The 26,906-nt window shown below is 39.1% G+C and overlaps 1 protein-coding gene across 6 annotated transcripts in view; it reads left to right on the top strand.

The window, feature by feature from the left end:
- Positions 1-26,906, top strand: part of LOC100788049 (DNA topoisomerase 1) — a 63,159-nt gene that overhangs the window by 18,787 nt on the left and 17,466 nt on the right. For 5 of the 6 annotated variants that reach the window (XM_006601013.4, XM_003551110.5, XM_006601015.3 and 2 more), the window contains exons 9-17: positions 10,399-10,491; positions 11,162-11,245; positions 12,256-12,339; positions 12,839-12,907; positions 17,501-17,560; positions 17,833-17,904; positions 18,476-18,583; positions 18,753-18,829; positions 19,678-19,761. In XM_006601013.4, coding sequence (XP_006601076.1) covers positions 10,399-10,491; positions 11,162-11,245; positions 12,256-12,339; positions 12,839-12,907; positions 17,501-17,560; positions 17,833-17,904; positions 18,476-18,583; positions 18,753-18,829; positions 19,678-19,761 — 731 coding nt within the window. The other variant, XM_006601017.4, reaches the window with a different exon arrangement.

Here is a 26,906-nt window from a genome sequence, read left to right as displayed (position 1 = left end):
TGCATGACATTAGCAAAACAAAAACTTAAAATAGAACATAACTCAGCAACAAATCCTATCAACAAAACAAAACAAAGAGTAAAGTTGAAGCTTGAAATTTGAGTGAGGAAAATTGTCTCTCACTTAGCTTAACTTTATTACATTCAAATAACACATATATATACACCAAAAAGGAGAGAGACAGCTTGACAAGACAAGACATACTGCTGTCTTCTACAACAAGCTAAGCTGGAAACTAAGAAAGCTAAAAACAGAAAATCTATCAAGAGATACACATAATTATAACAAGTAAAAATATAACCTAGGAGACTGGGAATGTAACACTTTTTTGTTTTATTGGTAGGTGAAGGAAATTATATGAAAAGGACAGAGTGTATTACATCCTCTCAAGAAAACAAAACAAACAGAGCAAAACTAGAATCTAGGAGATTGGAAATGTAACGGAGCATGCCAACCTCTCTGCATGTCAGAAAAATAAATGTCTTTATATAATAAATACACCATGAACTGAACACCTGTGTGGCTAAAACAATAACCCCCATCTCAAATGACAACTAGAATTGAATAAGTTCCCTTAAATTTTTAGCATTCCTCTCCAACCGTAAACACTGCTGTATCACAAAAGACATAACAGTGTCACAAAATTTTAGCCTCTTTGGCCATCCAAAACATAGAAATTAATCACAAATCCTTTGGGCAGGCCCAAAGTTTCCTAAATCCACATAGTCTATTCCAAAAACAAAGTAACTGCAAAACAATGCATATTTTGCTATAGTACTATTAAAATGGGATTTTTGTAATTGTGTGTATGTATCACACAAATGATCCTTTATTTATAGTGAGATTGGTTTACAATATATAGAAATATAATATTCCTTAACAATGATTATAATCCCTAATAAACATCTGCAGATATTTCCTAATTACAAATCATATCTTTAATACTCCCCCTCAAGCTGGAGCATATATATCATATGATCCAAGCTTGTTACAAATGTTGTTAACACGAGAGCCCTTGAGGCACTAGATCTAGCAACTGTTTTCTGCTTCTTGCTCCTCCAAGAGATCAAGTTTCCTCCAATGAGAACACAATATTCAGAAGTGGACTTCCTATATTAATGTGCGACTTGGTGCATTCTTGAGATATCGAAGGATATGTATGATGGCATTCCAATGACTAACACATGGTTCCTTCAGGAATTGGCTAACCTCATTGACTGCAAATGTGATATTTGGTCTATTGATAGTGAGGTAATTAAGTTTGCTGACTAGACGATGATATCTTCCGGGGTCTTTCAATGGCTCCCCTTGACCCTAAAGAAGCTTCACATTAGGAAACTGCCTGAAGTATATGTTAAAAATGAGAGAGAAACACCTTAGAGAGAGAAACACCTTCGACAGAGAGAACCTCTTGAGAGAGAGAGTGCCTGTGAGAGGAAGAACTTACGAGAGAGATAGGCGGAGAGATAGTCCGAGAGTTAGAGGGAGAGGTACAGAGCCTTCCAATGACTATGGAAGAGTCTGTAGTCATGGAAGGGAGAGGGGGAGGAACAGCGAGGCATATTCCTCATGTCGTGGGTGCAAAGTCAGACACAGGAGTTACGGAGGTTTGCATAGTACGAGTCGCAGCGATTCTCTAAATAGAAGTTTAGGTTGCAGCCGAAGGGAACATCAACGAAACGACAAGAAATGCCTCCACAACGAAGTGAAATCTGAAGAGTGGACAAAGGTGACCAGCAGAAGGGAGGCAAGGAAAAGGAAGAAGTCGTCTTCAGAGAGTAACGAACTTCACAAGAAGGACTCGAGAGATAACTTGTCACCCAATCACCTCAGCTGGAGAAATAAGGAGGATATTACGTCCTATTACTTCTCTAATTTCACAGACGGGGTAAACGAAGTGAGGCTCTGGGAGAAGTTTAAGGCATGGGGTGACGTGCGGGAGATATTTATCGCAAAACGTCGGAACAAGGAAGGCAGAAGGTTTGGGTTCGTGAGGTTCAAGGGTGTTTCGGACGTAAAGTTCCTGGAGACGCAGCTGGACAACATCTTCATAGACGATCACAAGCTGTTCGTCAATCTTCCAAGGTTTGCTAGGTCAGCTACGCACCTTGAGAAAAATACAAAGACAGGGAATGGAGGGAAGCACAGAGAAGCTATCATTAATGGCCTAGAAACCAATAGAGCTCCTCGGGTGAGATCATATGCAGAGGTGGTGACAAAGAGAGGAGGTTCGGGAGGAAACATGAGTGGTGTAGGAGACACTCCACGTATTACCATCACACCTCATGAAGGTCGTGATTTCTGGTGCAATGGGGCATGGGTTGGTAGACTGAAGAAGTATATGTCTTTGGAGATGACGGAGAAGTGCGTATCATGGGAGTTAGGGTATAACATATGTACCAGACTCCTTGGCGATGACATGGTTCTTCTCACCGGCCTCACAGAGGACAAAGCTAATAAGCTTATCAAATCGGAGACTGAAGGTGGTAGCTCCCTCTTCTACTCCCTTGAAAAATGGAGACCGGGTTGTAGACCTATTAATCGGGCTGTGTGGATTCAAATATGGGGGTTCCCGATCGAAGTGTGGGACGTTCAAAATATGAAGCGAGTTATCTCCTTTATCGGAGACGTCATTGAAGCAGACGAAGACACGGAGGACCGGCACCGGTTGGATCGTGCGCGACTGCTGGTTCGAACACCATTGCCGCCGGCGATTATGAAGGAGGTCATGGTCTCTTGTGGGGATGAGGAATACAGGGTGCGCCTAATAAAGGAGATCAGCGACGGTGGACACGCCAGCAGAACCAGGAACCCTCTGGCCGGAGAGTGGACGGACGAGATCACGTCGGAGGAGGACGGCGACGCCGGAGAAGACGAAGACGATGACACTTCCTTTTCCTACTCACCGGAATTGTCATCTGCCAAAAACCGGCTACCTTCCGACCATCAGGTTCCTGTCTTACCCAATGGATCCTCCGACCAAGCTCCTGACCACCCACATCTGTTGGGTAATAACCCACAGGTCCAAAATTACACCGAGAAGTCAGCAGAGGCAGGGAACGCTAGTCTGGGGTATTTTTCGGCAAAGGTTAACCCTGGCTATTGTTGTGCAGAGAAGGCTCAGGGGATTGCTTCCTCAGAAGTGATAACCTCGGACTCTGATAGGCCTGCGCCTTACCAGTCTGACGCAGACCAAATTGGAAATTTTTTGAATCCTGCTCAGGATCCAAAAAAGATAGATAACCATGCTGGGGTATACTCGGGCTGTGCAACGGCTAAAGGTCCTCAACAAGCTAATCCTTCGTTGCAGACTAAAAAGCTTATCGGGCCAAGCCACAATCCGGGCCCAATAAAAAATACAGAGGGGTACAAATATGAATTTCAACCAGTCTTGGCCCAGTCAACAAAAAGGGATTCTGGACTATTCCTTAAAGTGTACGTGAGGCAGAGACACGGCCTAGCTAAAGCTTGTCTCCTTGAGCTGGAACCTGAACAAGCTAATAGCTCCAAGGAGGATAATACTATGGGTGGTTTAAATGATGCGTCTTCTGAAGGCCCAAATACCACTAAGTTACAGGCAGTTGAGGGGACTATTAACCAAGAAGAAAATCAGTTTGAAGACTGCGAAGAGGCCAAGCAGCAATGGATTCTTGCGAAGTCCATGGGCCTGAACCATGAATCAGATCCTGAAGGCATACACTCTTTCTCAGCTATGGAGTCTCGGGACAGGAGAGAAGCTTTGAAGATGGAAAACAGATATATTCAGAGATGAATATTCTGTCCTATAACATCAGGGGGCTAGGTAGAGGCCTTAAATGGGCTTCTATCAGGAATTTGGTGGGTAAATTTAACATAGATCTTCTGTGTCTGCAAGAAACTAAAAAGGATGTGTTAGACAAAGCTTCGTGTCAATTCTTATGGGGGCAATCTGATTTAGATTGGGAATGGCAGCCTGCCTTAAATGCTGCAGGGGGTTTGTTATGTGTTTGGGACAACAACAAATTCCAGGTTGATGTAAGGATTTCAGACAAAGATTTCATTATGCTGGGTGGTATATGGCTACCTCAAATGCAAAGAGTTGTAGTCATCAACATTTATGCTCCCTGTGATCATGCTGGGAAGAGACACCTTTGGCAGAATCTTAGCTCTAGAAAATTACAATTCCAAGACTCTTGTTGGTGCTTGGTTGGGGACTTTAACTGTATTAGGCATCCTCTAGAAAGATAGGGAGCTAACAATACTACTTCAGACTCTCAAATCATTCAAGACTTTAATGAATGGCTTGCTGATATGGAGGTGGAGGATGTTCCTTGCCTGGGTAAGCCTTTTACTTGGGTGAGGCCTAATGGAACTTGTAAGAGCAAGCTTGATAGAGTGTTGGTTTCAGATGGGTGGCTTGAATTATGGCCTGATACCTCTCAACATAATCTTGAGAGGAATTATTCTGACCATTGCCCTGTTATCCTCAAATCGAAGATCTCTAACTGGGGCCCAAAGCCTTTCAAGGTTTTTGATGGCTGGTTGCAGATAAAGGAGTACAATCAAGTAGTCAAAGAGTGTTGGTCTGCTTATCAACCCATGGGATGGGGGGGCCTTGTTTTAAAAAGCAAGCTTAAGAACCTTAAACAAAGGTTGAAATTGTGGAGTAAGGAGAACTCAGCAGACATATGCACCCAAATAAAGCAGCTTCAGCAGCATATGAATGAGCTGGAAAATTCTATGTCATCTCAACCTTCGGAGCAACAAATTAAGCAGTTGAGGGAAGTCCAATCTAAGCTTTGGGAGAAGGCTAACCTCCATGAGTCCATCTTGAGACAGAAAGCTAGAAGTAGATGGGTTAAAGAAGGGGACAGCAACAACTCATTTTTCCACAAACTTATCAACTACAGCAGAAGGAGAAATGCAATTAGGGGGCTGATGATTGATGGTTCTTGGGTTGAAGATCCTCTCTTGGTCAAGGCTGAGATCTTACAGCACTTTCAAAACAGATTCCATGAACCCCAGCTGCAACGACCTAGCTTAGATGGAGTTCAATTCAGTGTGTTGAATGCTTCTCAAAGGGACAGAATGGTTGAGCCTTTTTCTGAAGAGGAAATTACGCGAGCTGTGTGGAGCTGTGGCAAAGATAAAAGCCCTGGGCCTGATGGGTTTAATTTCACTTTTATCAAGCAGTTTTGGCAACAGCTCAAACCTGACTTTCTTAGGTTTCTCGATGAGTTCTTTGTTAATGCCTCCTTCCCCAAAGGCAGCAATTCCTCCTTTATCGCCCTCATTCCTAAACTGAAAGATCCCCAAGCTATCAATGATTTCAGCCCTATATCTCTCATAGGCTGCATCTATAAAATTCTAGCTAAAGTGCTGGCTGATCGGCTGAGAAAGGTCATGCCTTGTCTTATAGATGAAAGGCAGACAACATTTATAAAAGGCAGACATTTGCTTCATGGAGTTTTGGTGGCTAATGAGGTGATTGAGGAGGCTCGAAGATCCAAGAAGTCTTGTATGGTCTTTAAGGTAGACTTTGAGAAGGCTTATGATTCTGTTTCGTGGCAATTTCTCATTTATATGATGAAGAGAATGGGGTTTCATGAGAGATGGATTAGATGGATAAAGGCCTGCTTCTCTTCAGCTTCCATCTCTATTCTTGTTAATGGAAGCCCTACTTCAGAGTTTAAACCTCAAAGAGGGCTGCGACAAGGAGATCCTTTGGCCCCTTTTCTCTTTGATTTAGTGGCTGAAGGCCTAACAGGGCTTATGAGGCAAGCAGTATCTCAAAACTGTTTCAAAAGCTTCCTGGTGGGGAAGAACAAGGTTCCTGTGGATATCCTGCAGTATGCTGATGATACTGTGTTCTTTGGAGAAGCTTCCATGGAGAATGTTAGGGCTGTGAAGGTCATTCTCAGAAGCTTTGAGATGGTCTCTGGGTTGAGAATTAATTTCACTAAAAGTCAGTTTGGTGCCATAGGTCAAGCTGATGGGTGGTGCAATTCTGCTGCTGCTTATCTTAACTGTGATATGTTACAGCTTCCTTTCTGTTACTTAGGGATTCCTATTGGTGTAAATCCAAGAAGAAGGGTGGTTTGGAATCCAATTATTAACAAGATTGAGGCAAAGCTGAGCAAATGGAACCAGAAGAATATTTCTATGGCTGGTAGAATTACTCTTATTAATGCTGTTCTAACAGCATTACCTCTGTTTTTTATGTCCTTTTTCAGGATCCCCTCAGCTGTTATTAATAGGATCTCTGCCATTCAAAGGCAATTCCTTTGGGGAGGTAATCCAGAAGGGAGGAAGATTGCTTGGTTATCTTGGAGTCTTTGCTGCACTCCTAAAGATAAGGGAGGTCTGGGGATTAAAGATATTAAAACCCTCAATAAAGCACTTCTTTTCAAATGGAAATGGTTGCTGTTCCACCAATCGGATCAACTCTGGAACAGAATTCTGGTATCTAAATACAATGGCTGGAGGGGATTGGGCCGGGGACCTCACAAACATTTCTTTTCTAACTGGTGGGCTGACTTAAGGGCCATTACTCAACATCAGAGTATGTCTGCTGCTGATAATCAAATCTGTTGGAAGTTGGGTAGAGGTGATCAATTTCTCTTTTGGGAGGATCCTTGGGGCGACGAGGGAATTCCTCTTAAAGATCAATTTCCTGAGCTGTTTAGAGTTTCTTCCCAAAGACATTCCAAGGTGGCTGAGATGGGATCTTGGACTGAGAATGGTTGGGTCTGGAACCTGTCTTGGAGAAGGAATCTCTTCGATAATGAGCTGCAGTCAGCATCTAACTTCATTGACCAAATCCATGCTTGTAGTCTAAATACCAACCTGGAAGACACCTGGACTTGGAGAGCTGAAGCTAATGGAGAGTTCACAACTAAATCTACTTACCAAGTTCTTCAACCTCAGCTGGATGATCAAGGTCAGTTCGAAGGGTTCTAGCAACTCTGGAAGCTGAAAATTCCTCCTAGGGCTCTTTCCTTCGCTTGGAGGTTGCTTTGGGATAGACTCCCTACCAAGGATAACCTGGTTAAGAGACAAATTCAGGTTGAAAATGACCTTTGCCCTTTCTGCCACAGTCAACCTGAATCTGCACCTCACCTCTTTTTCAAATGTGATAAGATTATGCCTATTTGGTGGGAATTCTTCTCTTGGGTCAATGAAGACAAGGTTATCCACTGCAGGCCTATGGATAACTTCCTCCAACACTATTCTGCAGCAGCTTCAAAGGCTTCTAACAATAGATGGAAAATGTGGTGGGTAGCAGCTACAATCTCAATTTGGAGACTCAGGAATGATATGATATTCCATAATCAATCCTTTGACATCTCTAAGTTGACAGATAGTATCTTATTCCTTTTATGGACTTGGCTGAGGGGTTTGGAAAAAGATTTCAAGACTCATTTCCATTGCTGGTCTTCAAGAATGTCTCTAGCTTTTAGCTAGTGTGACCCCTAGTAGGGTGTTGTTTCTGTAGGGTGGTTGTTTTTTCTGTTTTACAGACCTAGCTACTTGTATCTTGTAGTAACTCTGGTACTTTTTTAATCAATATATATATATCTTTGCTTTCCAAAAAAAAAAGCTTCACATTAGGATCCACAAGAGTGTCGCTTGGGCGACAATCGAGCATACTAGTCTCAGTCAGAATGTCTATAGCATACTTCCGTTGGGAAATGACTGCCAGATGAGGATTGGGTAACTTCAATGCCCTGGAAGTACCTGAGCGGACCCAAGTCCTTGGTCTGAAACTGATTGTGGAGGTGAGACTTGAGGCGAAGAATACCATTAGAGTCATCGCCAGTGATGACGATGTCATCAACATAAACAACTAGATAGATGCATAGGCTAGACGGTGAATGGGGGGAAAATACCAAGTGATCAGTTTCACGAGTCATTCCAAACTCAAGCAGAGTGGCGCTGAAATGACCAAACCAGACACGGGGAGATTGCTTCAAGCCATAAAGAGAAAGTCAAAGTCTATAGACAAGGTATGACTCGCCGGAAACTGTAAAACCAGGGGCTGATCCATGTATAGTCTTCTTGCAAGTCACCATGTAGGAAGACATTTTTGATGTCCAACTAGTGAAGTGGCCAATGTCTGATGGTGCCCATAGCAAGAAAAGGACAACCAAGAACAAATAAGACAAAATTTAATGAAAGTTGTGGAAGAGGATGTGTTTGTTTGATGCCTTGGACTTTAATTTGAGAGCTATTTGCGAGAGTAACATAAGGCAAGATGTTCGAAAAAGTCAAGGAAGAAAAAAGAGTTCAGTTACTTGTCATATGATCAGAGGCACCAGAATCAAGAATCCAAGATCCAATAGAGGAGGACTGAAACAAAAGTTACAAGATTACTAGATTGAGCCACAGAGGTAACAGGTGATGCAGGTTCGTTGGCTGCTCGAAGCTTATTATATTCAACAACAGTGATAGTAATATTTGAAGCAAAGGTGATGACTTGGGCTACATTAATTGACCGGGACAGTTCTCTAGCTTTGATGTGGCAATCAGTTTCAATATGACCCCAATTCTTGCAGTAGTGACAGCGAATACCACATCCACCACCACCACGTCCTCCACGATAGGAGGAATGAGAGACAAGGGCAGAGGAATCTTCGACAGACGTGGAAGAAGGTCGAAAGGTTTGTGGAATGGTGAGACGCAACAACTGGTCCTGATCTAAGTCATAGTTATGAATCGTGGGAGTCAATAAAATCGGATTATGGACTGCCTGAAGGTCCGGTGTGAGTCCAGCAAGAGCAATCACCATGAAGAACTGTCCGTGTTGTTTGTAAAAGGTCTCTGCATCACTAGTAAAGGGCATAAGAGTGGAATATTCCACAATTAAACGGTCCAACTTACCAAGGTATGATTGCATGTCCATGTTCGCCATCTTAATGTTAATTAGGCTGGTGAGTACACTGTAGAAGCGATGAACATCGTTGGAATAAACTTTCTTGGCCTTGGTCCCCACATCATAAGAGGTTGTAAAAGCTTGGTATTGTGCTTGGAGATTAGGAACAAGAGAAAACCAAAGAACATTGCATGAAGAAGCACCAATTTGCTTCCAACGAGCTCGGTTGTCAGTTGGAACATCTGTCGATTTTGTTGTCAAGTGATCGGTGCGGCCTTGGCCTTGGAACCATAACTGAACAGCAGCGGCCCAAGTGCTATAGTTAGTCCCAATGAGTTTTTCGCACGGGATCAGTGGAATAGTGGTAAAGGTCACAACGGAAGTCGTGGTAGATTTGGTAGTCATGATAAAAGTACCAAAAAGCAGTCAAAACAACCAAATGTCGTCAAATGGTAGCCAAACGAAGGGGAGAAGAATGGCGGGAGGGTCGACGGAGGAGGGTGAGTCGGAAAAACACGTCATGGACGGAGATGGTGGAGGCGCGTGAACTTCACGCACTGGAGTGTGGCGGCAAACATGGTTGCGATAGTCGACGTTGGGTTCACCGGAGAGGGGTGCTCCTGGTCAGAGGGTCTCACTGGCGTGATGACAATGCGGTGCCAGGGCAAGGGCGCTCGCAGCCTGTGTGTTACTGTTCACACGGAAAAGGGGGGTTGTGGCAAAGAGAAGAGGAACCCTAAAGCTCTAATACCATATAAAACGGGTTTCTGTAATTGTGTGCATGTTTCACAGAAATGATCCTTTATTCATAGTGAGATTGGTTTACAATATATGGAAACATAATATTCCCTAATAATCAGCTGCAGATATTTCCTAATTACAAATCATATCTTTAATAGGACTAACAACTTGGGCATATTTTTGTTATGGAGTATTCTCTTCTGTAGTTTATGGATACATTCATAGTTACTGCAAATGGCCTAGGTTGCTGGATTGCCATTCTAGCTTTCTGGCATGGTTTGACAGTATGTGATTGATTGACTGTGGTTTGATGGGTTGCAAGACACTTTTGAACTAAAGCATTATTCATGTAACAAGGTGATGTTCCCCCGTATTTTTTGATGGGAAGAGTTATATTAGACATATGCATTATGTAAGCATATCATTAGCAGCTTAGCTTTCCTCTGTGATTCAGGTTTCTCATGTATCCTGGTCTTGTGTGCTTCAGCCAGTGGTTGTTTTAGCAAAATATCCACTTTCTATCTCTTTCTCCTTGTCTTTATAGCAGATAGCCAGATAGGATCTGTTTGATCTGTTGTATGGAACTTTGGTTTGTTAAAATGTTAAAGTTGTTCATGGTATCTTCATTATTCCAGGTCTACTAAATACTAATGGTAGACTGTGTCTGTGTGCTAGAGAATGATCATGATTCATGAATAATTTCTGATTGTTGAAATTACATTTGTGTTCATATAAAAATTATCTGCTTCCATCTGACATTATTATGTTTGACCAGACTTTTTTTCATAACTTCCTTTTGATTGCAGATACAACTTAATATTGGAAATCCTGATAAGTCTATTATATTACGGTCTTCCAGCTCAAGGGTTGAGTTTCCTGGATATCGGGCAGTTTTTACGGTATGGTTAGTTGCTGATGCTGGCAGCTTATAATCTGTAACTACTTATATACCAGTTGACAATACCCAAAATAATAATGATTTTACATTTTGAATTTTTTATTACTATTGTTATTTTCTATTAAATAAATTGTTTAATTTTACTATTAGGATTGTTTTGAGTGTAAGTACCATTTACTTGCTACTGGGAAAACATATATTGCAATTTTATTGTTTTTTGTGTAAAAGTAAATTTCCAAAGTTACATGATATAAAGTGTGTTTTCTACTTAATAGATAATATCATGTTTTGATGTTGAACAAGATCTCAAAAATTGGAGTTAAAATGTTTTGGAAAGACTTTCTTTCTTGTTTGGTATATGCATGCAAGGTTACTCCAGAATTTCCAAATCCCGAAAGAAACATATAATTTAGCATGAATATGCAGGTGGTTCTATTTTGTATGCATTACCTGATAAAAAGAGACTGAATGATTTCATTAAGCTCATATTTGATTCAAATCTATATAATTATGAGAGGTTACCTGCTATTTAGGTCAAGTTGAAGGCCCAAAAATGGTTTTGTATCTCTACTAATTTCAGCTGTGGTAGAGAATGTCCACATGTACCTTTAATATAAGAAACTAAAACTGATGTGTTTCCTGACTTACGTGTGATTTTTCCTTCCTTCTAGGACATTGTTACTGAAGCTGTTCAAGATAAAGACAGTGATGAATTCAGCCGTGATCAAACATTTGGAGTACTAAATTCCTTGAAGGTAATATTTCTGAAAGCTTAATTTATATAATTTATACTATTGAAAACAATTTCATGCCTTCTCCATATGGCAGTCTGCCCTTTCTGTTTATTTAGATAGGATGCTGTTCTTGGCTTCCTTATAACAGTGTCTTATGTTAGAATGTAGGCTTGTGCCTAACTTAATCTCGAAAGCTAACTTATAGGATGAGGGTTACCTCTCACTTATATATTCTATTTTGGCCTTATCTCTAGCAATACACCCCCTCATGTGTGGATAACATGGTGGATGACCTTTTGAATGGATCTATGATAGACTTTAATACCATCTTAGAATGTGGGCTTGGGGCTGATTCAACCCCAAAAGCTAGTTCATAGGTGAGAGTTGCCTCTCACTTATATACTTTATTTTGGCCTTATCTCTAGTCAATGTGGGACTTGGGATTTTTCCAATACAAATCAAGTCACTAATTATAGTAACGACTATCTTATAGGTATTAACATGAGTCTTTCAATTATAACCATGTCTAAAACATGCTATTTAACAGTGCTGTTAGGTGAAATCTCAATAATATTTTATATCTCTATCCCTCTCCCTCACGCAATTGCCCTTTGGGCTTAAAGTGTGGACGTGTATAGGTCCATTATCCCTTGTACTGAAATTTGCTTTACTTGGAACAATGAGGGAAACAATTATCAAACTCTTGACCACTTACTCCATAGAGGGATTTTGACACCATGTCAAGGATAAACTTCCCTAAACCTTTAGATATTAGATGGTGGCTCAAGAATGTTTTCATGTCTCTGAATAACCTTTTCCCTTTGGTAATTGCTCTCACTTTTTCTTAGGCTAGCTTTGCTATGCATCTGTTTTGTTTCTTTAATCTGTGAATACCATGTATGATGCTGAAAGTCGTACAAGTCAACAGGACATGAACATATTTGTGACATAATTACTCTCGATTTATACCCTAGCATTTATTGATGCCATAATCTTTGCAATACATCCCTTCATTAACTTTTATTTTATAGACAGGGGATCCATTACATGTGGTTCAGACTGAACCTAATCAGCACCATACACAACCACCACCACGGTACTCTGAAGCATCATTGGTAAGTCATCTTGTTTCTGTCTTTAAGATTAAACTGTTTACTTTTAGAAAATGTGTTTTTGTTTCTTGTTTTCACTTTTAATTGCATATTTGCCACTTTATTTTCATTTTGTTCTTGTTTTCAAACACAAGTTACTGTTTTAAGCTTATCCATCACGTTGTTGGCTATAGCTAATAACTCTTTGTCAAGCCTATGCTGTCGGCTTGTGCACAGGAAAGTTATAATTGGAATTTTGTTAATTTGTTATAAAGGATTCTGGTTCATGATTTCATGTTGAGACCTATTTTTGGCAGCATATGCATATGGTAAAACTTTCAACATGTTCATATGATTTATAATATTGACTTATCTAAAATAAATAGATTTGTTGCAACATAGTTCACCATGAATTGGATTTCATTAAAACATTATTGCTGGCAAGGAGGATGGCAGACAGCGTTCATTTCTTTTGCTCTGTGTCTTGTTTTCTCTCTTGAAGATTTACCCAATTATATTATAGGTTAAGAAACTTGAGGAGCTTGGGATTGGAAGGCCATCAACATATGCATCCACAATAAAAGTTTTACAGGTATTTTACTTCTGGAACAATGTAATACCATGACCATTCCATAGCGTATCTCATTTATCATATCACATCAATTCTAACAATTTAAATTGTAAGTTGTGACTTAGTAAGATAATTGTATAAGTTGTTTAGGTCTTTGATTTAGCGAAATTGTTAGGACACAGGGTGGAGAGTCAGACGATTTTCCCATCACAATTGGTTTGCATCAAGGGTCAACCCTTAGCCCCTACCTTATTACCTTAATTCTGGATGTCCTCACGGAACAAATCCAAGAGATAGCGCCGAGATGCATGCTTTTTGCAGATGACATAGTCCTCCTTGGAGAGTCGAGGGAGGAGTTGAATGAGAGGTTGGAAACTTGGAGACGAGCTCTAGAAACACATGGCTTTCGCCTAAGCAGAAGCAAATCAGAGTATATGGAATGTAAGTTCAACAAAAGAAGGAGGGTTTCTAACTCAGAGGTGAAAATAGGAGACCATATTATCCCTCAAGTCACACGGTTTAAATATCTTGGGTCTGTAATACAGGATGATGGGGAAATTGAAGGGGATGTGAATCATCGCATTCAAGCAGGATGGATGAAATGGAGAAAAGCATCGGGGGTGTTATGTGATGCAAAGGTACCGATCAAGCTAAAGGGAAAGTTTTATCGGACTGCGGTAAGACCGGCGATTTTGTACGGAACAGAATGTTGGGCGGTCAAGAGCCAACATGAGAATAAAGTAGGTGTAGCGGAGATGAGGATGTTGCGGTGGATGTGTGGTAAGACTCGACAGGATAAAATTAGAAACGAAGCTATTAGAGAGAGGGTTGGAGTAGCGCCTATTGTAGAGAAGATGGTGGAAAATAGACTTAGGTGGTTTGGGCATGTAGAGAGAAGACCGGTAGACTCTGTAGTGAGGAGAGTAGACCAGATGGAGAGAAGACAAACAATTCGAGGCAGAGGAAGACCCAAAAAGACTATAAGAGAGGTTATCAAAAAGGATCTCGAACTTAATGATTTGGATAAAAGTATGGTACTTGATAGAACATTATGGCGGAAGTTGATCCATGTAGCCGACCCCACCTAGTGGGATAAGGCGTTGTTGTTGTTGTTGTTTTTTTTTAGGAACTCAGGGTTTGATTTTTTTTTTTAAACCTGTTTGATAAGCAGTTTTTGAAAATTGTTTTAAAAAATATCTCCTGTTTTTAAAATGAAAAAATCAGAACATCTCTAAGCTGTTTTAGTTTTTTACTCGTGGTTTTCTATTACTTATGTTCTTTCTCGTAGTGTTTTTCATCTTCTTCTCTCATTCTTACTTTCTAATATTAGTTATAAAAATTGCTTTATAAAATAGCTTCTAAAAACTAAGAAACAAAAACACACCCTTTGTTGTGACACCCTCTACCCCTCAAATAATACTAACAAAGGAATACAAATTCAAATATTAATTAAAAGTATTTTTTTTTAAAACATTTTTAAATACAAGCCTTTCAAAGGGATAAAAGGTTCACAATCCCTTTCTTCTACATCATATTCAAACTTGTCCGAATAAATAATAAAGTGATCGGCTCGAACAAGGCCGTCTGAGACTTCATACAATTAATATAAAACCTTATACCCCAATGTCACATCCTATCAGAGCGTTGTGTCTCGACGTCCTTTAGCACAATATTCCTTAAAGCAGTTCACCTAGTCATCTGCTCCCCCGAACACAGAGTTCAAGATCATCACAGGATCCAAACACAAACAATAAATCGGGAGTGAGTTATCACATTCCTAACTAATAGAGAAACAAGACAACTAGATATACATATCATATAAACCAAATAAAACTTACTTACACGTAATTCCACCACTTTGTCATTCAAAATTCACTTTTCATCAATCAATCACACTTTTCAATCATCAATCACATTACATAGGAATCACACGCTCTGATCAAGACATAATAACACCTCAATTTCATAATAAACAATTAGCAAGCGCAAGAGACAGTTATGCTAAGACTCAAGCCTATATGCAATGTGGTACCATGTCAGTGAAAAACCACCCTGAGGCGCTTAGGAGTACATAACAAGACACACCACACAATGGGTTTGTCAGGTCACTCTCACTAAGTAAGATCATAGGGAGACCAGTCAGGGTCACGATGTTTTGCGAGAATGCTCCAACCATATGGGATCAGCATAGGCTTAAAGGAGCACTCAAACCCGATGACCCCCAAGGCCTACACTCCGAAGAGTCCGTCAGGGCCTCTCCCTCCTGATTCAGGTCCAACCCCTAAAATCATTTTAGCACACAGACACTGCTAGTGAATTATACAATACCCACGACCTCACACTCGTGTCTTAAACACGTACAACATATTGCGCTACAATTTAACACTGGTTCCTAAACAAGAACCTACACTTTCTCTTTAACACTGGTTCCTAAATAGGAAACCTACACTTTCTCTTTAACACTGCGCATTTACACTTTTCTCAAGATAACACTGGTCGGGTTATTGTACAATTCACAGCTTACAACACAAATAATGTCACATCAAGAATTAATCACACATTTATTCACAACCAAAACTCATTCACAATTTCACATCTCATAATGTCACAATCCACCATCACATGTTTACACGTATCTCACAAATTAACACATGTTCAACTTTACACTTATACTCAACCTCAATAACAATATTATAATCTCAAAGCAACATGTTATTCTGCAATTCATCACATACTCACAATTTGAATCATCATTTCATATCCTCAATATAACAATTTATATAAAAGACCATCACAACATGAGGATTAAAACCCCTCAAATAATATTACACAATTATATCAAAATCATAGGTCGAAACATACAAATATCAAGAGCACAATTTATCAAGCAATCTTCATTAGGACATCAATATTTTATTTATAATCATAAAGGAAAAAATTGTAATTTAACAAACATCCCAAAATAAAACCCCAATTTAATCCTCTAAGGATCCCTAGACATGTTCTCACTAATCCCCAATTGTGAGTAACTCATCTCTTACCTCTGAGCGGACTCACGTGTCTTCAGCCAGCGATAGCAACATCTCTAGCGGTTTCCTGAAATTCTTTCAATTATTCCTCTGACTGCTCCGATAGAATTCCCAAACGTCAGAGAGACGGAGAAGAGATTGAAACCTCCACTTGTACTGTCTTCATGCGATTCCTTTTTCTCCCTCCACGAATATTATATCGCAAAACCCAACGGTGGAAGCGTGCGGAATTGAATTTCGAACAACATATCCAAATTTCATGGAAATCCAACGGCTAACGAAACCGGGATCGTAGTTTTACCGAGACAGTTTTTGGGTTTCTGCGGGAAATTAAAATGCTACAATGCGAAGGGTTTTCCTCTAAGCTCAGATATGATTTTGAAATTCCCAACGGTTAAAATGTTCGGAATTGGGTTGCGAACATGATACTCAAATTTCACGACGATCCAACGGTGAACGGGTTTGAGATCGTCGTTTTTCTGAGACTGGTTTGGTGGGCTGCGGGAAAAAGAAAGGGTTTTGAGAGGAGAAGGAGAAAAACGAAAATGAGGCCAAAAGGAGGTAACTGACTTAACATAACTATTTATACCTAGGGTACTCAGCCTATTATTTACTCTATATTTATTTATTTATTTATTTTTACTAAAAAGTTTTTTTAAATTTATTTACGAAAAATTGGGATGTTACATTTGTCACTTAGGCTTAGCTCAGCTCCTTTGCTCCATTATTACTCTGCACCAGATCAGAAATTTGTAGAGGTAGAGGCTCAATTAACCGATGAATCCATCTAATAGCATGTTTAGATTAGATTATTTCAAGGTGACTAATCACTTATTTTTCAAAAGCTCTTCAAAATAAGTTTAGCCAAACACGCTCAAATTCCATTAACAGTTCCCATCATAGGTAGTTTGTGCTCATAAAATTTCTAACAGTTGCTCATTCCTTCATGTTATTTGGTTAAAAATAATTGTGACTTCTGAATTCATGATCATTTGGTATTTGTATGATCAAAGAAGTGTTGCTTCAGGTTTTCAGCCATTATTGATAGCTTAAGGTTGTGAAATGAAATGATTGTGTACTGCAATAAGTGTAGTTTTATTTAAACCTGACGTGAGTAATTTCTCATCCATTCATTATAGAACACATTGGTGTCATATAAAACAGAAGCACCCTGAACACAAAAGAAACCTTCAGCATCCAACAAGCAGATCCTTGTACTAAGACCACAACTAAAGTAAAAAAGTCATTTATCAACACTTACATATTGTGGTTTGTGACTTCTGATTGTATTTGTTGAGCTTGTGGTGCAGTGATAGTTCTGTATTGAAACAATTAATGATGTTCCAAAGTAGAATTGAGAATTCAACCTAGTATAACAAACAACTTACCATTTTTTTTTTATTATCGATCCTCCTCAAAAACTTAAATTTATGGTTTTGATGCATGTGAGGTTCTCTTGTTGCTTTTGTCACTTTGTTTCTATATGTATACTGCATCTTGCATTGAAAATTTATCAATATGCAACTGTTTACTTCTCAATCTATGTTTGATAGAATTCTGAGTCCTAAATTTTTTGTTCCTCCAGGATAGAAACTATGTGACAGTAAAAAGTCGAGTTCTGTCTCCAGAGTTTCGTGGTTGCATGGTAAGCTTTGGGCTATTTTCGAATTTATTGTTTTGTTTGGATGAAAATAATAGTTACATTCTTGTAATATTTAATTAATATACCCCCAGAGAATATTCCAAAGTTTGTCCTACTACACACCTCTTCTGCTCCTGACTTATAGGGGAATATGATAATTTTTCCTTTTCTGTTTCAAATCTAGGTTTGTTCGTTGCCTATTTTTCTTTGCAGAAATTTTATATAAGCTACAATATGTGATGTGTATTTTATGCAATTTTTTGGGTGATGTTTAGGTTTCAGCTTTTCTGTCGCATCATTTTTCAGAGGTCATGGACTACGGTTTTACTGCCGATATGGAAACCGAGGTATCTACTATGATTGTGTCCTGGCCCCATTTGATCTCTGTATTGTTTTTGTATTTTAAACGAAGATGACAATGTGATTAAATCCAATGGTATTCACAGACATTGCCTAGATTGGGTACAACCATTGGGTATGAACATGAACATTAAAATTTCTATTTGCATGGGTATGGTTACTGTTCGGGTCCTTTGTTTTTTAAATGCCCGTATGAGTACAGATACTCTAGCACCCTACAAGTACCTATCCAATGGTACCCACAGACATTGCCTAGATTGGGTACAACCATTGGGTATGAACATGAACATTAAAATTTCTATTTGCATGGGTATGGTTACTGTTCGGGTCCTTTGTTTTTTAAATGCCCGTATCTGTACAGATACTCTAGCACCCTACAAAAACCTATCCATTGTCATCCTAAATTTTAAAGCTCAGAAACTGTACCGCTATTGTAATTTGACAAGGTCCCTCACTATTTTTAATTGATTCTTTTGTCTATGGTTTGATCTAGTTGGTTGTTGTTATTTTCCTATTATTATTTTGTATTTTTTAATTTATCTCTCATTCTTGATTCAGCTGGATAATGTTTCTGGTGGATTAACTGAATGGAAAGGCCTCCTTAGAGACTATTGGACACGATTTAAATCATATTGTGAGCGTACATCTAATGTTCATATTCATCAGGTGTGACTTCTCTCTTTGCTCAAGGCTTGAAATTTGGATATCTAAAATTTTAACTTTGTTGCTATGCTCTATTGGCAATTTCAAATATTTCTCAATGCACTGTTTATGCTCACGTATTCAGTATTTTTTTTTTTGGTTATCTACTAATGAAATGGTTTTATGTTTGCAGGTTGAGAAGATGTTGGAAAAAAAATTTGGCGATTATTTATTTGCTTCTCTCCCAGATCAGAGCCGGGTGTGTCCAAGGTAAGTTATTCCATGTATGGATTGAATTGAATTAGGGAGGTTATTAGAAAATGTTGCTAGATCAAGTGCTAAAGTAGAATTTTTTTTTGGAAGGCGAAATATATATTATATTATTGATTTAGATAAAACAGTACAAGTGCTAAAGTAGAATACTGAGCAATGATGCTCCTTGCATGTGAGTTCTTATGATTAAGTCTTAGAAGAGTTGAAATTTTGTGAGATTAGGAATATGAACTCCGGAATGCATTCATTTTAGCCTTCCATGAACAAATAAACCAAATATAGAAATTAATTGCCACATCATTTGTAGGGGAATTAAATCGGGTTCAGTTAGCTATCATCTCATTTGTAAATTCAGATGACCAGCTGGTTGATTTACTCGCTGAATATCTTCAAGAACCAATAATATCTTATATTTGCATCTAGCTGGATGCTTTTGACATCTATGCTTCACCTTGAGGAGTTTTGGAAATTACACTTCAACTAAAAATGCTCAAAAGATAATGAAACTGTGATTTTGTTAATAAGATTGCAACTAAAAACTGTTTCAGTTTTACAGTCTCTGTGATTCATTTGTAGTTGGGCTGGTGGCAGGTAACTAAAACTAACTCTGCTGATTCAACACTAGAGCTGTGCCAACATTTGACAGAGAAGACTCTAATACTGATAACTGAGGGACATATGAACTTGTTTTGGAATGTTATCGTTATACTGGGCCAATTTTGTACTGTGATTATGCTATGCTGATTTATTTATTTGAAGAAAATGATGTTGATTGCATTCATTATATGGTTCTGAGTTTGTTGGTCAGATTTCCCCTTGATATGTTTTGATTGAACTTGTTTCAGTTGTATGGAAGGCACACTTATTTTTAAAGTAAGTAGATTTGGTGCTGGCTACTTTATAGGCTGTGATCAACATCCTAGGTGCAAGTGAGTATTTTATTGCATATTTATTTTGTAGGTTCTTGTTCTGACCTAACTGATATGTGATTTATGCAGTGTTGTACATGTTATGTACTACATTGCACATGTTATATACTGTTAGTTACACATTTGGAAGAATGGAGTATTTAAAAATTGTGTTCTACTGATGTGAGGAGATAATATGATTTCAGTCCTGTTATGATTCTTATAATAGAAATAAACTATAAAGCAAAAGTCTGTGGCATTGCAAAGTCTTAAAATTTGGGCTTAGGGCCTAACTAAGCCCCACATTGGCTTGTAAAGTGAGGACTGCCCAAGCTTTATAAGCTATATTTAAGCCATATCTCTAGTCGTTGTGTGTTGATGAACTGATATTATTGATATCATAACAGAAAATGTAATTGGCCAATTGAATCTCTGAGAGCACTAACTGATACTTATAGTCAGAGACTCTAACAAACTCTAATTATCTATTATCTCTAAATTATCTATTATCTCTAATTCTAAAAGATTATCTATTATAACTAACTGACAGCTGTACTAACTTACAGGGGTTGACTCTAACGGATAGAGTTAACTTACAGAGTATACACTCACACCCCCCACAAACTTAATGGGACTGAGAAAAAAAGGGAGCTCAGAAACATTAAGTTTGGAACTTAGAAAAGAAAATCTAGCAGAATACGTTGAACAATCAGCTTCTTGGACAGGACTTTTTCTCTGACAGAGAAGAGATCCAACTCCATATGCTTAGTTTTAGCACGAATAACTGGATTATGAGCCATCTGCACAGCACTGGAATTATCACAAAGCACCATAGGAGTAAGATGAGGAACTTCAAGTTCACTGAGTTAAGTCTGAATCCACAAAATAGCAGCTGTAGCAGCTGCAAGGCTCCTGTACGCAGCCTCAGTACGTGAGCTAGAGACCACTGTTTGCTTTCTAGACCACCAAGAAACCAAATTGGGACCATTATAAATTGCAGCACCAAAAGTAGGCCTTCTGTCATCAGGGTCAGCTGCCCAATCAGAATCACAAAGTGCTCTAATGGAGAAGGATTGATGTAGTCCAGTGACGAAAAACCAATCAGAATCACAAAGTGCTCTAATAGAGGGGCAGGACGAAAAACCAAACCATGATGAAGGTGACCATTGAGATACCTGAGAATCCTTTTTACAGCAGTCCAGTGACTCTCAAGAGGAGAAGACATGAACTGGAAAACCTTATTTAAAGAGTAGCTTAGTTCAGGATGAGTTACTGTGACATATTGTAAAGCACCAGCAATGGACCTGTAAAAGGAACCATCCTTCATAGGTTCAGAGCCATGCTTTGACAGTTTGCAGCTGGATGCCATAGAAGAATTATCTTAGAAGGGGTTTTTTTGACCTTTTTTGTTCAGCTCCTGTGCTTTTGTCTTCTCTAGTTGGGTTTGGCATATCATTGCCTCTGTAACTTCTTGTTCTGTATTTCAGTACACCTAGTACTGAATCTTACTTCTAATACAATATTGATTTTTGCTGTGCAAAAAAAAAAAAAAGATCCCTGATATATGTTGACCGAGTCATCATCAATGACCCATTGGACAGAGAACGAACCTCAATGCCCAAAAAGTAATCCAATATCCCAAGATCTTTCAGAGCAAAAGTACCATTAAGCTTGTCCACTAACTCCTGAACCAGGGAGGTAGAACTTCATGTGATGATGTCATCAACAAACACCAGAATATACACACTTGCTGTGATGATGTCATCAGATTTAGTGTTGTAGATGAAAAGAGAAGGGTCACACTTGCTGTCAGTAAACCCAAACTGAAGCAAAGTGGATTTTAACCTCTCAAACCAAGCTCGGGGAGCTTGTTTGAGACCATATAGAGCTCTTTTTAACTCTCAGACCAGAGATTTGTCTGAGGATTCAAATCCTAGTGGTTGAACCATATACACATCTTCTAGTGTTGTAGATGAAAAGAGAAGGGTCACACTTGCTGTCAGTAAACCCAAACTGAAGCAAAGTGGATTTTAACCTCTCAAACCAAGCTTGGGGAGCTTGTTTGAGACCATATAAAGCTCTTTTTAACTCCTAGACCAGAGATTTGTCTGAGGATTCGAATCCTAGTGGTTGAACCATATACACTTCTTCTAGGAAGCCATTTAGAAAAACATTGTTGACATACAATTGCAAAAGAGGTCATTTATAAGTGAGGGAAAGTGTAAGAATAATTCTGATAGTCCCAGGTTTAATCACTGGAGAGAAGGTTCCATGGAAGTCAAAGCCAAACTTTTGGTGGAAACCCTTTGCCACCAGCCTAGCCTTATACTTATTGATACTGTCATCAGAATTTTCTTTGATTCGAAATACCCTTTTACAGCTAATAGCAGTTCTGTTAGAGGGTAAAGAAACTGGAGACCAGGTGTTGTTGTTTTCAAAGGCATCAAATTCATCTTTCATAGCAGCAAGACACTTAGGATCCTGTAATGCTAGTTTAACAGATTAAGGTTCAGCATGTGCTAGAAGCGAAGTGGGATTAATCCTAGGTTGAACTATCTATTATCTATTATCTCTAATTCTAACAGATTATCTATTGTAACTAACTGACAGCTGTGTAACTAACTGACAGCTGTACTAACTAACAGGGGTTGACTCTAACAGATAGAGTTAACTTACGGAGTATACACTCACAATGTGGGACTAAACCACCATCATTAAGACTACAACCCCAAAGATGCTGGAAACTATGGTGGGCTATGGGTTGACCTCAATTAAGGTGGCTTTCCAACACTGCTCTTCATGCCCAGGGCTACCGGCTTGGAGTGTGGCAAATGTAGGTGGCCCAACAATGGATCTAGAATAGGTTTTGATACCATTTTAGAATTTGGGCTTAGGACCTAACTCAACTCCACAAACTGACTTTTAAGTTGAGGAGTGCCCCAACTCTATAAGTTATATTTAAGCCATGTCTCTAGTCGATATGGTACTAAATCACTACCATTGAGCCTGCAATTACGACATCCCCCAAAGAGGCTGCAACTAAGACAGGTTAGGGGTTGACCTTAATTAAGGTGATTTTCCAACACAAAGATATTTACTTATGTAATGTGAAGGGAAATTTGAGGATACAAGTCGACATCATGATCATACATAAATCCACCCAAAACTGAAAAAATAAATGGATGAAACTTTGCATGTGAACCCCCATTTGATCTACTATTACAAGTCAAATTTGTTCCTAACGATATGCTTAAAATTATATTGTTCATTGCCTGATGTGTTGTTCCCTTTGACAAGCAAAACATTTTGACTTGAAATAGTAAATATCAGAGTTTCACAACAGGGAAAAGAACAAAACAGAGAATAGTAAAACTAATCTTATTGATTCAGAAAAGGTTTTTTCTTAATACAATTACAAAAGAGGTATTTATAAACCTCTAGACCTTGAAGCTAATCACAAACTAACTAACAACTAACAAAATTCTGTTAGTGAAAGTAAAGTAGTTAGCTTATACTAACTGTCCTAACAGTCCTTCAATAACTGTTTGTAACAGTTATTTTTATACATTTATTCTAATACCCCCCACAAACTGAAGGGGAAGGTTTTTCTAAAGAAAAAATGCTTCACATTGAGTTTGTCCCTCAGTACTTCAAATCTTGTTGAGGAAAGTGGCTTGGTTAAGACATCTGCCCATTGGTCTAAGGCAGGAAGATGCACAAATGAGAGCTGTTTGGCCAAAACTTGTTCTCTTACAAAAAAGACATCAATTTCCATATGCTTTGTTCTACTATGGAACACTGGATTGTGAGCTATGGACACTGCACTTTGATTATCACAGTAAATCACAGGAGTTTGAAGAGAAATGTGTAATTCTGTTAGAAGAGTTCGAATCCAGGTCAATTCAATAGATTTTTGGGCCCAGCTTCGATATTTAGCTTTAGTGCTGGACCTTGCCGTGACTTTCTGCTTCCTGGACCACCAGGATATCAAGTTTGAGCCAAGAAAGATAACTGCTCCTGATGTGGAACGTCTGCCATCAATATTCGATGCCCAATTAGCATCACAGAAAGCATAGAGTGCCATAGGTTTTGAAACAGAAGCAGGTTGAAGGAATAAACCATGAAATATAGTACACTTGAGATATCTTAATATCCTTTTGACCACAGCCCAATGAGAATCCAATGGATTAGCCATATACTGACAAACCTTATTAACATCATAACTAATCTCAGGTCTAGTAAGGATAGCATACTGTAGGGCACCCACTACTGATCTATAGAGAGTTGGATCATGAAATAGATCAGCTCCATGTTTGGACAATTTGCAGTTTGTAACCATAGGAGTAGAGATAGAGTGTGCCTCAGCCATTTGAGTTTTATGAAGTAGATCTCTAACATACTTGCTTTGAGACATCAAAATAGACCTGTTAGAGAGATACTTAATCTCCAGCCCCAAGAAATAGTCCAAGTGACCCAGCTGTTTGAGAGAAAAGGCTGTATTCAATTTCGAAGTTAACTGTTGAATGAGAGAGTTAGAACTTCCTGTGATGATGATATCATGTACATAAACTAGAATGTAGACATTGTGCTGTTGACGTGTATAAATGAACAAAGAGGGATCACACTTGCTTCCTACAAACCCAATCTGTATTAGTGTTGGCCTTAACCTATCAAACCACTGCCTTGGAGCTTGCTTTAACCTATAGAGAGCCTTGTTAAGTTTACAAATCAAGGATTTTCCTTCAACTTCAAAACCTGCATGTTGAGTCATATAGACAGTCTCCTCAAGTAATCCATTTAGAAATGCATTGTTGACATCAAGCTGAAATAAATCCCAGCCTTGTGAGAGAGCAAGAGTTAGAACTACTCGAATTGTAACTGGTTTTACCACATGAGAAAATGTTTCATGAAAGTCAAAGCCATGAACTTGATGAATCCCCTTAGCAACTAGTCTAGCTTTGTACCTATTGATTGAACCATCGACATTTTCTTTTATTCTAAAGACCCACTTGCATCCAATAGCTTGTCTTCCAGCTGGTAATGAAACTAAATCCCAAGTTTTGTTTTTCATTAGAGCATTATACTCCTCCTGCATAGCTACAAACCATTCTGAACTTTCTAGGGCCAGCTTTACACTTTTAGGTTCAGAATGAGTAAGAAATAATGAAGGATGTAGCCTAGGATTATGTATTCCAGATTTAGACCTAGTTTGCATAGGATGAGTGTTAATGGGAATTAGAGTTGATGTAGACACAAATTCACTATGAGACATAATATTTGGTGATTGAGGATGAGGGGGAGAGGGTGCAGTTGGTATAGATTCACTAGATGACACTGTATTGGATGATTGAGGATGAATGGAAGTGGATTCAGATGAGGTCTGATTTAAGGCAGTAGCAGAGAAACCAGGAGGAACAGAGGGAGCTGAAAGGGAATTGGAGGAAGGTATTGAGAAAGTGAAGGTGTAGAGGCTGAAACAGTAGGAGATAGGTCAGGATTGAGACTGAAATAGGAAGTAATATTCTTTGTTAAACTAGAGGAAGAGGAAAATAGATCTGAATATGGAAACCTCAACTCATTAAACAAAACATCCTTAGAAATATAAATTCTACCAGTTGAAGACAGACATTTATAGCCTTTATGTGAAGAGGAGTACCCCAAGAAAACACACTCTTGAGACCTGAAATCTAGTTTGTGAGAATGATAGGGTTTCAACAGAGGAAAGCATGCACAACCAAATGTTTTAAGAAAGCGAAAATCAGGCTCTTTGTTAAAAAACAAATGGAATAGCAAAGTTGAGTGATGCAGTGGGTAGCCTATTAATCAAATAGACTGCAGTGACAAAAGTATAATCCCAAAACTGTAGAGGTAGAGTTGCATGATGAAGTAATGTGAGACCTAGGTCAACTATTTGCCTATACTTCCTTTCAACTACACCATTTTGGTGATGAGTGTGTGGGCAGATTAACCTGTGTGAAATGCCATAGGAAGCTAAAAAAGCAGAGAAGGGTCTATATTCACCACCCCAATCAGATTGAACACTTTTTATTTGTGTAAAGTTGAAGTTCAATTGATAACTTGAAAGTTTGGAAAACAGACATAGTTTCAGCTTTGGTTTTAATAGGAAATATCCAAGTATATCGTGAAAAGACATCAGTAAATGATACATAATATTTGAAACCAAAGTAGGAGGTTAAATGAGAAGGCCCCCATAAACCTGTAAAGACAAGCTCTAAAGGAGAATGAACTGAAGTGGAAGCATGAGAAGACAACCTATGAGATTTTCCCACACAACAAGAGACACAAAAATCTGTAATCACTTTATTAGATGATGAAATGTTACACTAATCAAAAACAAGTTTTAGTACATGACTATTAGGGTGTCCTAACCTAGCATGCCAAAGGTTAACAATGCTAGGAGATGAAAAACCAGAACTAGATGTTACAGTAGAATCTTTATTAGAAGTAGATGTTGTTGATAATAGCTGAGGTCTGTGATCCTAGAGTTTGATGTTATGAAAAGTGTTGAATGTTATTGTATTGTTTATCTACTTTTGGTAGCTTAGTTGGTAAGCTTGTTCAGAAGGGCAACAGTGAGCTGTCACTGTCACTGCCCTTCTCTCTCTCTCTTGTATTCTCTATATATATGTAACCTTTTGAATTTAATAAAGCTAAGAGGGAAAAGGAGGGTGTTTTTCACTCCTTTAGTTTCAAGTTGGTACCAGAGCAGGTTTGTCCACCGTCCGCTGTCCGCCGTCGCGCCCGCTGCCGGCCGCCGCCATCTCCGGCCAGTTTTCACTGGCGAGACCAGGGTTAGGATCGCCTCGAAAAGCGCGACCTACCCCTGGAAGTTGTGCCTCCAAAGGAGCCTCCACGCGCTGCCACGCGCCGCCTTTCTCACGCACGTTTTTCGGCGCGTGAAGTCCACGCGCCGCCGTGCAGTCGCCGGAATGCCGCCGCGTCGCCGCCAATCTGCTCGTCAGCTTCTTATAAGTTTGTTCCAGCCCTCGGTTTCGGGTTTTGTCGCCTGGAACGTATCACTCCATTCTTCTCTTCTTTTTACCCCTTTAGGGTTTCATTTTGTGGGTCAAAATGGCTGTCTCTGGACTTGTTTTCTCCTTCTCCGGGACTCCGACCATCACTACTGCTAAACTGAACTGGAAGAA

Source organism: Glycine max, chromosome 17, assembly GCF_000004515.6.
Source record: "Glycine max cultivar Williams 82 chromosome 17, Glycine_max_v4.0, whole genome shotgun sequence".
NCBI classification, from domain to species: Eukaryota; Viridiplantae; Streptophyta; class Magnoliopsida; order Fabales; family Fabaceae; genus Glycine; species Glycine max.
This window is presented reverse-complemented; position numbering and strand designations above follow the sequence as displayed.